At 43.1% G+C, this 12,103-nt stretch overlaps 2 protein-coding genes across 2 annotated transcripts in view; both read left to right on the top strand.

The window, feature by feature from the left end:
* The first annotated feature begins 847 nt into the window (after positions 1-847).
* Chml (CHM like Rab escort protein) lies at positions 848-11,061 on the top strand. The gene is given in 2 exon segments (NM_001109524.3): positions 848-1,320; positions 4,922-11,061. A coding segment is annotated over 1 exon segment (1,866 nt). The 5' UTR covers positions 848-1,320; positions 4,922-5,244; the 3' UTR covers positions 7,111-11,061.
* The window catches only part of Opn3 (opsin 3), a 30,481-nt gene continuing 19,246 nt past the window's right edge, over positions 869-12,103 (top strand). Inside the window, 1 exon segment of the mRNA NM_001191933.1 lies at positions 869-1,320. Within this exon segment, the coding sequence (NP_001178862.1) occupies positions 954-1,320 (367 nt within the window). The 5' untranslated portion in view covers positions 869-953.

The raw sequence follows: 12,103 nt of genomic DNA, 5'->3' as shown, positions 1-12,103 counted from the left end.
TCAGCCTGCTGCTTTTGTTTGTTTGTTTGTTTTGACCTCAGTTTCCCTGTTTGTAAGATCGTTTCGCTGCCTCGGGCATTTCATTGTTTTGTTTTCTTTCTGTTGGGTGTATGAGGTGGGGGTGGGTGTTGTTATAGCTTCACAGGAAAAAGTATTTCATTCAGCATGCTCAACTGAATTAAGCGCAGGCGTTTATAAATATTTATGAATGAATGTATGCTAGGATGATTGACTTAACAGGTGAATGGATGAGATGCTTTCAAGCTGGTTGAGGGGAAATGAGCAGTGAGGACCCGCTGTGGCTTATTTAGCTCGGTAAAGGAGTTTACTTTCTTTTTTTTCCCCTGTACGGTCTCTTCCCGCTTCCACTATGGCTTAAGGGTTAAGGAAGAGGAACAAGAGCTGACTAGACTCCAAAACTTGCCTCTGCAGGTTACAGAATGCGCCTGGGAGGTGGGAAGGGGTGGAAGAGGCGGGCCCCAACTAGGAGGCGGAGTCAGAGGTTCTCAGAGGGCGGGGCCGTACCCTCGAGGGCGGGGCCAAGAGTGTGAGTCGGGGGGCGGAGTAACGGGAGATTCCGGGAGGGAGGAGCCGCAGGCGAGACTGCGGAAGAGCCTTAAGGGGGCGGGGCCAAACGGCTGTTGTTGGGTGGGGCCGCAAGATTGAAGGGCGTGGCGTCGATGGAGGTCCAGTGTAGTGCTTGCTAGTGGGGCGCGGGACTCACGCGGGAGGGCGGGATCTCAAGAACGCTAGGGGGCGGAGCTTCGTGCGGTGGGCGGGGTCCTAGCACTGAAGGGCGGGGTCTCGGGTGCGCGCGGGCTGGGCGGGCCTGGCGCTGCTCCGAGGCACAATGGCCTGAGCTGCAGCCTGAGCGTGAGCTCCACCCGGTTCGCTGCGTGGCGGGCAGCCGGGCGCACGGAGCCCTCTCCCTCACGGCGCGTCGGCGTCGGGCCATGTACTCGGGGAACCGTAGCGGCGGCCAGGGCTACTGGGAGGACGGGGCGGGCGCCGAGGGCGCAGCACCGGCCGGCACGCGGAGCCCCGCGCCTCTCTTCAGCCCCACCGCGTACGAGCGCCTGGCGCTGCTGCTCGGTTGCCTCGCGCTGCTGGGCGTCGGCGGCAACCTGCTGGTGCTGCTTCTCTACTCCAAGTTCCCGCGACTGCGCACGCCCACCCACCTCTTCCTGGTCAACCTCAGTCTGGGCGATCTGCTGGTATCCCTGTTCGGAGTCACCTTCACCTTCGCGTCGTGCCTGCGGAACGGCTGGGTGTGGGACGCCGTGGGCTGCGCGTGGGACGGGTTTAGCGGCAGCCTCTTTGGTGAGTCGCCCGGGACGGGTTCTCCTCGCCTCTCAACTTTCCCTGGGTACCTCAGCTCTGGGCTTCCGTCCTTCCCGGGATCGTCCCTGATAGCCAGTCATCACCCACAACTCCCTGTCTCTCCTCCTCGAGAACCTCCCTTCATCCGTAACCCTCTTCTCTCTTCTCCCAGGAATTCTCCCTTCCACCAGGTCTTCCTCCCCAACTCTCTTTCTCTTCCGCCCCCTCCCTCGGGTCTACACAGCCTTCCTCCCAGCCAGTCATCAACCTCGGCTCCCCATCCCTCTGCAGCACTTAACAAAGTCTCCCTGCTGCCGATCACCTTATGTCCTCTCATCTGTTTTTACTTCCTACTGTAGCTCAACAGGGCATCTCACAGTGGGGGAAAGAAACCAGGGCCTGTAGAGTCCAGAGATGCAAGAAAAAAGTCAACTCTTGAAGAGTGGAGGCGGGGACAAGGAAAGATTTAATTAATAAATGAAGTATTTGTTTCTTAAAGTGACACGTAGAATCCTAAATAACGCAGCATTTTTACCCCCTTTCACTCGTTAGCAATTCTAAACGGTTGAATGCTTCCTAGGGAGTGAGACTGTATTATACTTTTTTTAAATTGTATTCCCTCCACATAGGTTCTGTCACACCAGAGGTTACAAAGGGCTCAAAGAATTCCAACTCACTCTTGCGAATAAATAATTAGCAGGGCAGCCAGTACGTTTAATTAAAGTAGAACTTGTTGATTTCTTGAAGATTTATATTGAGAATTGACAGGTTGAAGGTTGACTAACCCAGGATTCTAAACCTGAGAAAAACGTGTGTGTGTGTGTGTGTGTGTGTGTGTGTGTGTGAGAGAGAGAGAGAGAGAGAGAGAGAGAGAGAGGAGAGAGAAGAGAGAGAGTCTGTGTGTATCTGTCCTAAGGATTTTGTTTGTACAACGACTTACAATAGAAATGGATATTACTTAAGGCTTAAAGTCCCTTTTTACAAACCTTAAAACACATTGATAATTTACTATTACCTTGATCTTGGCAGGTCTTAGAGAAAATCATCTATGTCATATCCCGGAGATGTATGACAAACCCAAATCTCAGAGTATTTGTCATGATTCCCTTTTTAAAGTTTTAAAATAAAATTTAGGAGTTACGGTGGTTTTTTTTTTCCCCCACTACTTGACAATTCTGATACTTTCTTATTCTCTCCCCCCTAATAAACATTCATCTAAGGACTTCCTTTATATAACAGTATTGAACCCTGAGAAAGGTCCGTAAGAGGATATGAGTGGTACATAGGTTGTCTATGTGATTATTCTGTTACCTAAAAATGTTCGTTGGGAGGGTTTTTTAGGCAGATTAATCTTTAAACAAGGTGATGTGTCAGGAGCCTAGCTTGCAGAACCCCTTGGGCGGGCGACAGGTGTTTGAAGACATTAAAGTCCTTTTTTTCTGTGAAGTACTTTTCTGTGCTGTGGTGTTCAGTGTCTCCATCTGGGGCTGAGAAAACAAGACTGGGTTGAGTTTTTCTTATGTCTGCAGCACCCTGTCTCTCTCTGGCTTGCTCTGCCAAGCTTATCTTCCAGAATCCTCTCTGTCCTTTCTTCCCCTTCTGAATTCCTGCTGGGGTCTGTCAGCATCAGAAGAGATTTCTTTAAAGACTACAAGAAACATCCACCCCGGGTGTTTTACTGGACAGTTCCTTTATTCAGGGCATCTATTAGGACTTTGAATCATGGCCTTTATTCCCATCCTAAAACCCGATGTAGGTCTTGTGGGATTAGAGGATTGGAAATAAGTTACTTCTTGGAGACAAGTCTAGAGTGAGATTGCTGCAGATCTTAACAGCATAATTAGCAAATGATTTCTTTTCCCAGAATATGCTTCTTGAGTAGGGAAAAGGATGGAGGTAGAGAAGACTCTTCCCTTTTCTGCTCCTCAGCCAGGACTAATCAATTCTGAGTACTGAAGGAGAGGACATGTTTAACTGCTGGACGTTCCTAGCTGCTTGCTCCAGGCTTTGGTGAGACTGGTGGCACAAGGGTAGGCCTATGGCTATCCCATTGTCTAGGCCTTCCCAGTCTCTTACCGGCTGCTGGTTCTCCTACCGTTGTAATCTACTATTGAGCTTTCTGCGGTTAAAGTCCTCTCTCCCACTTGCTTTGTATTTTTGAAGGCTACAGTGACATCTGTAGGTTAGAACGTACCTACACTTGGTGCTTATAACCCCCTCCCCTCTTACTGCCACCCTTCAGCCTTGTTCTGTGCCTGGAGGAAGTGCATATACATGCTTATACTCTAGACAGCCTCATAGGTTTTCTCTCCCTCTTTATAGTCTGCTAGAAGCACGAGTAAGTAATTCACATATTCTCGTATATATGTGCAGGAGGAGACCAGGGAATTGCTTCATTCTGGGCTCTGGTCTTAGCATCTCAAAGAAGGCTAAAAATAAGTAGAATCCCTGATAATCTTGGTCAGAGGTTTCTACCAGCTGGGCTTGTTAGGGTCACGGTTTCAGTTAAACTGATCCAGCCAGCCAGTGACCTAGTAAAGTTCATTTAAATCCCTATTGAATGGCTTATTTTACAGTTACCAGAATAACCATTCTCTTACTTGTACCTGCATCTAGATAGCAGATTTAATGGTAGTGTACAGTAGAGGGGCCAAAGAACAATTATTGCTACTGTGTATGATGAGCAATCCAAAGACCGGCAGTGGGGTGTATAAATGTGCTAGCCTGCAGAATTCCAGGTGAGTATGTCCAAAGGGAACAGCCGCCAGCCACACCTAGCATTGCATGGACTATAGCCAGCCATGCGATGGAAGGGAACAGAAGAATCTTTTCTCATTATTTCTTTAGAAATGAAAATAACACGCTTAGAAAGATATTCGTGGTTGCAGAGATCGTGTGGCAAAATGCAAATAGTTCCTTATTTAGATATTATTTATGTTACTGTGTTTTAAATAGGTAACCAAGAACTTTCTTTTTTAACTTATACTTTGATACTGAAAACATTATAAAACTGTTTCCCCTTAGGCTTGCTCTTTTATATACTTAGGTATTTTAAAGTGCCAGTTATTGAATTAATTCTTTTGTAATGTCTGAATATCTTAGTGTATCATGTAATGTCTGAATATCTTAGTGTCTACTGCAAGATCCGTAGGGTAGTTAAGGATATATAAATCTTCTCTAAGGCTCTTCTGGGATTACCTACTGACCTTCCTGGCCACAGTAATCTTCCCCATTATGTTGACATGATCATAGCACATCGTGTGTTTCCATTAGCACAGTAAAGCCACCATAGTCCTTTAGCGTAAGCTCATGGTATTGTCCAAATATTTTATTAAAATCAATAATTGTATAACACTATTTTTTAATTTATTTGGATATCGTGTCTATGCCTCATAACAATATTGCCTGACTTTAGGGGAGGGTATATAAAATACCTTCTTTTTGCTAGAAGAACTGTCGGAAACCATTTAATGAATTGCTTTGGGTAGAGGTTTGTATCCACATTAACAAGTCAGACTCCAGTGGATTGGAATTGCTGTTGCATGAAATTGCTTCTATATTATTTACAACTGTGTTCTTTTCTTGAATTTTCTTCTTTCAGAGAAGAGTTCCAGTCACAAATGCATATGTGATGCATGGTAACATTTCCCGCTAAGGTGAAATGCAGAAATGAAAAGGACACATCCGTATGAGTATTCTCAGATATGATTACATGCACTTTATCGTGTTTTCCATGCTACTGACTTTTTTTTTTAATGTTTAAAAATTATAAGAGTTAAAAGCTTAGGACTTACAGACTCGATGTTTCTGAATGAATATCACAAATAAAGATTTTATTACAGCATCAATACCTCAGAAGAGCCCTCAACCTAGATCCGTACTGTGTTCTCTCATCAGCTGTGGCCTGAAGCTTCAGCTCCTAGGATGGCGGACAAACTTCCCACAGAGTTTGATGTGGTTATAATAGGGACTGGTTTGCCTGAGTCCATCCTGGCAGCTGCATGTTCAAGAAGTGGACAGAGAGTTCTGCACGTTGACTCAAGGAGTTACTATGGAGGGAATTGGGCGAGTTTCAGCTTTACAGGTTTGCTGTCGTGGCTGAAGGACTATCAACAGAACCATGACAGCGAGGGAGACGTGACTGGCACATGGCAAGACCTGATCGATGAAACCGAAGAAGCCATCGCTCTTTGCAAGAAGGACGAAACTATTCAGCACACGGAAGTCTTCTGTTATGCTAGTCAAGATGTGGAAGATAGCATGCAAGAGACCGACCCTCTGCAGAAAAGTCCCTCCCCAGAGGCATCTGCTACTCCGGCGGACTCTCTGGATACTGCAAGCTTGCCCAAAGAAAGGCACTCAGAAGACTGTACAAGCTACGAGGCGCCTTCTAGACGTACAGAGGGAAGTGATGGAGCAGTTTCACTCTCCTCCGCTGATGCACAGGACTCACTGGAGAAAGAAAAGTTCTGTGGAGATGAAACCGGGATGCACACAGTTTCAGATGGAGAAGAAGGTGAACACAAACTTGCTGCAGAAGACAACGTAGGACAACCAAAGAGAAATACGATTACTTACTCGCAGATGGTCAAGGAGAGCCGGACATTCAACATTGACTTGGTATCAAAGCTGCTGTATTCTCAAGGCTCACTGATCGATCTTCTAATCAAATCAAACGTTAGTCGTTATGCAGAGTTTAAGAATGTTACTAGGATCCTTGCATTTCGGGAAGGGAAGGTAGAACAGGTGCCTTGCTCCAGAGCAGATGTGTTTAACAGTAAAGAGCTCACTATGGTTGAGAAGAGAATGCTAATGAAGTTTCTCACGTTCTGTTTAGACTACGAGCAACATTCAGATGAATACCAAGATTTCAAACAATGTTCATTTTCTGACTACTTAAAAACTAAAAAGCTAACGCCTAACCTCCAACACTTCATACTCCACTCAATTGCAATGTCGTCAGACTCATCCTGCACTACATTAGATGGCCTTCAAGCAACAAAGAACTTCCTTCGGTGTCTTGGACGGTTTGGCAACACTCCCTTTATATTCCCTTTATACGGCCAAGGAGAAATTCCCCAGTGTTTCTGCAGGATGTGCGCAGTTTTTGGTGGAGTCTATTGCCTTCGCCATAAGGTACAATGTCTTGTAGTTGACAGAGACTCTGGAAGATGTAAAGGAATCATAGATGGCTTTGGGCAGAGAATAAGTGCCAACTATTTTATCGTGGAGGACAGTTACCTTTCTAAGGAAATGTGTTCAAACATTCAGTATAAGCAGATCTCAAGGGCAGTGCTTATCACAGATCAGTCCATCCTGAAGACTGATTCAGACCAGCAGATTTCCATTTTGGTAGTGCCTCCTCTGGAGCCGGGAACTGCTTCGGTTCGGGTCATGGAATTATGTTCCTCAACCATGACATGCATGAAGGACAGCTATCTGGTCCACTTGACCTGTTTCTCTTCAAAAACAGCCCGAGAAGACTTGGAACCCGTGGTGAAGCAGTTATTCATCCCTTTTGCAGAAGCAGAAGCAGACAAAGAGGAACTCAGAAAACCAAGACTTTTGTGGGCCCTTTATTTTAATATGAGAGATTCCTCAGGGGTGAGCCGAAGCTCATACTGTAGCTTACCTTCCAATGTATACATCTGCTCTGGTCCTGACTGTGGACTGGGGAATGAGCATGCAGTCAAGCAAGCGGAAACACTGTTCCAGGAGATCTTTCCCAGTGAAGAGTTCTGCCCTCCTCCACCAAACCCTGAAGACATTATCTTTGAAGCGGAGGGTTAGCAACCAGACACTCCTGGATAGCAATACACTTACCACTAAGCTAGATACCCCAAGGACAGCAAGAACTTTTAAAACCTAGAGCACCTTCAAAAACAAAAGAAAACACTGGCAATGCCTCAAAACATTGTCGCATGAAGGATACCCACCACCAGAGTGAGCCACAACTGTGTAAGAAGCACTGTTCACGTGTCTTCAGAACTGAGATTGTCATGTTACTGTTAACCTTTCAACAACTGAGTTGTTGGTGAATTGGCTCTTTTGTTTCAGAATTGGCTACAGCAATTCAGAATCTTTGAAGGCCGTTCACTTTTATTTTACTTCTGGGTCCCTCGTTAGCACCTCTGCTGACCTTTAGGTAATATCTCGCTTGCTCCTGTGTTTAGGTTTTATCTTTTTTTTTTTTTACACTAAATTACTGTCCAAGGACTATTTTAGCTACTCCCGCAGCTACTACTGTTGCTACCACCTCAGATACGTAGAGGGACACGTAAGTCATAGACTGGGAGAGTTTCTTGATTACAGGAACACATGGAGATGGTAGTAGGAGTAGCAGCTAATTCAGATGCCATGTGGTAAGACACAACTGTCAGAAGCTTAGCTGTGCGTGCCACTGTGTCGTGGGTTTAACACTTACATGTGAACTCACCTGCTTGACCATTGGAACTCAGGAGGCAGTAAGACTTCCCTAGCCTTCTACCTTCTAAGAAGTGTACCGCTTAGTAGTCTAAGAAGCTCATATTTAAGATACATCCCAATCTGGGCATGGTGGCCCACTCATGTAATCCTGTCATTCAGACTGCTGAGACAGGAGGATCACCGTAACCTAGGCCAGTCCGGGCTCCAGTGAGCTGGGAAGGAGCACAGCATGCTAATAGACCACAGTGTGCTCTGAGTATACTCTTACTCCTCCTTAGTGAGGAAAGCAAGAAAAGATTCACATGACTGACAGCATGCTCAGAGTAGACAGCCGCTGATTGGTCTCAGTGTTTGTTTTTTAGTAAAGCAATAATATTGGGTAAATCTTAAGGTTTTAATTAATTAATTAATTAATATTGGGTAGATCTTAAGGTTTAAATCTAGCAGAACAACTGAAATGCCTAAAATGTCCTAAAACAGCAATTAACAACAATTCTGAGAGAGGCCGATTGGAAGTGAGAGTAATTCAGACCCACTTTATAAAGTTTGTCAGAACCACAGTCTGCTCCAGAGACATTTAGAAGGCATAACTGCAAAGGGTAGACAGACATTTCAAAAGACAGAACTGAATGTAATGGAAATGGAACTAAAGATTAGACTTGGCCAAAGCACTGTTTGTTTGTTTGTTTGTTTGTTTGTTTTTAACTAAGGAAGCAAATATATTACTTTAAGTCATCACAAAATAATAAGTTGGAAGTGAGACAAACAAGTGAAAAGTATTTAAAACTATTGTGGATATTGTCTAATTTTCTAACAAGTTAGAATGTAGAATTGTAGTTTTTAGATGTTTAAGAAATAAATCATAAATGCTGCTTTTCATCAGTTCTATTTTGACTCAATGAGGGCTTCATTCTAAAAGTCAAACAAAGCCCCTCCTTCCGGGTAGGCGGGAGCTGCAGAGTTCAGTGTTGGCAAAGAGCTAACAGCAAACAGAAACTATACTTACAGTGACTCAGGATCCGAGGGCTTGTGTCCAGTAGAGTAGCCACGCATCTGGAGGAGCAGAACAAGTGGTAAGAGCCCTTACTAACTGCACTAACCAGAAACTTGCTCACATTTGCTTTAGTTATGTTTGCTCATGGTTTTGTAGGCTGTTCATAATACGACGAGCAACAATGTAAAACTTAAATTTATATTTGGAAAGCATGTAGGAACCATTTCTCAAGCAGAAACAAGGCCTTGTTACTATTTCTATCTGAATATGGCTGAAAGAATTGTTACTGGAATAAAAATGCAAAGTAAAGATGCACAAAGAAACCAGTGCTGATATATTACATTTCCATGGCTTTTTAATGTATAGCATCATAGAAATATACTACACACAAAAGATATTTCACAAGTAACAAGATACATAGCTTTTTTTAAACTCGAGATTCCAACAGTGATGGAATTTTAAAAAGCACATATGTGTATATATATATATATATATATATATATATATATATATGTAGCTATATTAGAATACTTTAAGAAACACACTAAAATAGAAGGTTTAATGAAGGAGCTAAATTTAAAATATGAGTATGGGAATGAGAGCTGTTTTGGCTCAAAGGAAATGCTATAAACACAGGGAAACCTTACACAATTCACTACTAGTTGTCTGATCTCTAGGCAATCACTTTTAGCTTCCATTTACCATCTATCAAGTGGAAATACTACCTAACAGAATTATTGTGAAGACCAAGTTGGATAATGCATAAGAACTCATATCTAAGGTAATGCTAGCATGTGACATTTTATGTAAATGGTATTTATTATAATGTCATTTGTTACGCCAAGCGTATGCTCTATGTAATTTGAGAGAATTGTTATAAATTATCTAGGAAAATAAGCTGGGAAAGCCACCTTCAACTTGAGAGGGAAAATACAGAGCTTTGCCCTTCAAGTCCTTAAGGCATGATATTGAACAACCAATCTAAACACTCTGTGGTGCTGAGTTCAAGAAGGTTAAGATAGTCAGCTCTCTGGAGGGAAGCTTTTAGACACTACCCAGAGGAAGCCCACATCAGTATGGAGATAAGTATTAGGCTTCCTTTTCATCAGGTAATGCCGTTTATTTGTAAATGAAACTGTTAAGCATAAAGTAAGAAGACTACGATTTTTACCCCAGTAATGGTGCCCAGGCATGTTCGGGCAGTAAACATTGACAGTGGAATAAAAAAGCTGTCTCTATTATGTGGGTGTTTTTTATTTTTATTTAAGTTTAGTTGTTTGAGACAGGGTTTCTCTGTGCAGCCCTGGCTGCCCTGGAACTTGCTCTGTAGACCAGGCTGGCCTCAAACTCAGAGGCTGCCTGCCTCCGCCTCCCAAGTGCTGGGGGATTCAAGACTTGTATGCGCCTGACTTGTTTTTCTTTCTTTCTTTTTTTTTTTTTTCTTTTCTTTTTTTTTCTTCAGAGCTGGGGACCGAACCCAGGGCCTTGCGCTCGCTAGGCAAGCGCTCTACCGCTGAGCTAAATCCCCAACCCCCTGCCTGACTTGTTTTTATTATTATTTTTTTAAGTAGGTGCACATTCTTCAGGCTTCCTACTCTTCTTGTGCACAGTATAAAGTGATAGGTTGAAAATGAGAAAAAAAAGGAGTAAAACGAATTTCTTTGATCCTCAAATTGATTCTCATTAAAATAGAGATTGAAGCAATGTTGACTGGGTTCCTACTATTTTTAAATCTGCACGAGTCTTCATACAGTAGCATCATGTATTCATGGTCATTTTGAAGAACTACTTAGATTAACCTGACCTCTATAATGGATATTTTTGACATCACTTTGAGTAGTACATGCCCAGGAAAATACTCAGAATGAACAAGTGAATAAATAAAGCTCCTTCTAAACATATGTCCTAGCAATTCCATTTATATGTTTTTTTTAAAGCCTGCTGACTAAGAATTGGATAAGGTTTGCTATATTGCTAGTGCTGTTGTGAGCTTATAGAGTTAAGTGGCATATGTCAGATTGTATGTAAACATGTCTGAGGACCAAAAAGATGTCAGTTTACACCAGAAATTATTGGCTGCTGGTTACGTTTGTGTAAAAATTTAGACCTCTACACTGGAAATAATCAGAAGGCATGTAACCGCAGGTTAATATATGATGATCTCATTGTTTCTGTAATTAATGTCTAGAACTAAAATAAAAGATTAATTGGTGAAATGATTTGCTTACTTGATGAAAAATACTGGCAATATCTTGGAAACATGTAAATTTGCTTTAAATTAAAAACATACATTTCTGTTAGAGTAAAAGGTTATTTCCAAAGATGTGTGGCTGAAAGTTTTTGCAGGACTTAGTAAGAAGAAACTTTTGGAGATTTGCTTTTTGCCTTTGTGTCTGTCTTTTCTCAGCTGTCTGATTTTAAGAAATAATCATACAAGTAGGGGGCAAATCCCAGCTCGTCAGTGGCCTAATGATAGTGCATACCTGTACTATCATTACAGCCTGGGAGGGGGAAGTAGGGATTGCTGTAAGTTTGAGGCCAGCCTGGGCTACATAACAAACCATCCAGGGCTATGCATTTGTCGTGTCTCAAGAGATAGAGGATGAGAATTACATAGTGATCCAAACTAAAGTCCTTACATTACTGTGGAGACCTCAGTCGGAGAGCATGAAGTCAGATTACTGGTGTCCACTGAGCCGTTGCAGGGAGTCTGTTGCCAAGGACTACACTAGGGACTGCATTCACAGGCCGGTACTTCCTTCTGCTTCAGTGATCCAAAGTGATATAGTGCAAAACATCAGCTAAACACTTGCCATTTATGGTGCCAGTCAGTTTGATTGTTAAGTATTTGAAAGCAAACAGGACATGTTCTCTACCTGAGAAGCCTGCTGGAACACTTGCTCTAAGGTAAGGTGGCTTCCCGTTAACAATATGATATGCAATACAATATAACAATATATGATATTTTCTACTCACCACCCCTCACCTTTCCTCTGAAAACTGAAATCGACCCTCTGGCTTGTGATACAGGACCCCCCCCCCCCCAATTTTATTTTGTAAGCTTTTCGTTTTAGAGTGACCGTTTGTACAAACATTCAAACTTTTCCCCAAAGCTTTGAGTTACATAGTTGGGAACAGGCTGCTTAAAGACTAAAAGCTGGATCAATCAACAGTTGCTGAAATGTGTCCCATCTTATCTTTAGCTGCTCTGTGTGCTGTGTGGAGAAGAAGAAGTATAAGAGACTGAGTTCAAAGCACAAGGCCCTGAGTGTTGAGGGAGGTGCAAATATAAACAGCCAACCGACAGAAACCAAAAGTACCAAAACTAAAGTTTATGATCAGTTTTATTTGCCTCCGTGGTTG

This window comes from Rattus norvegicus, chromosome 13 (genome assembly GCF_021556685.1).
Source record: "Rattus norvegicus strain SHRSP/BbbUtx chromosome 13, alternate assembly SHRSP_T2T, whole genome shotgun sequence".
Taxonomy (NCBI): domain Eukaryota; kingdom Metazoa; phylum Chordata; class Mammalia; order Rodentia; family Muridae; genus Rattus; species Rattus norvegicus.
Note: the sequence above shows the minus strand (reverse complement) of the source record. Positions and strands in the feature narration are given on the sequence as shown.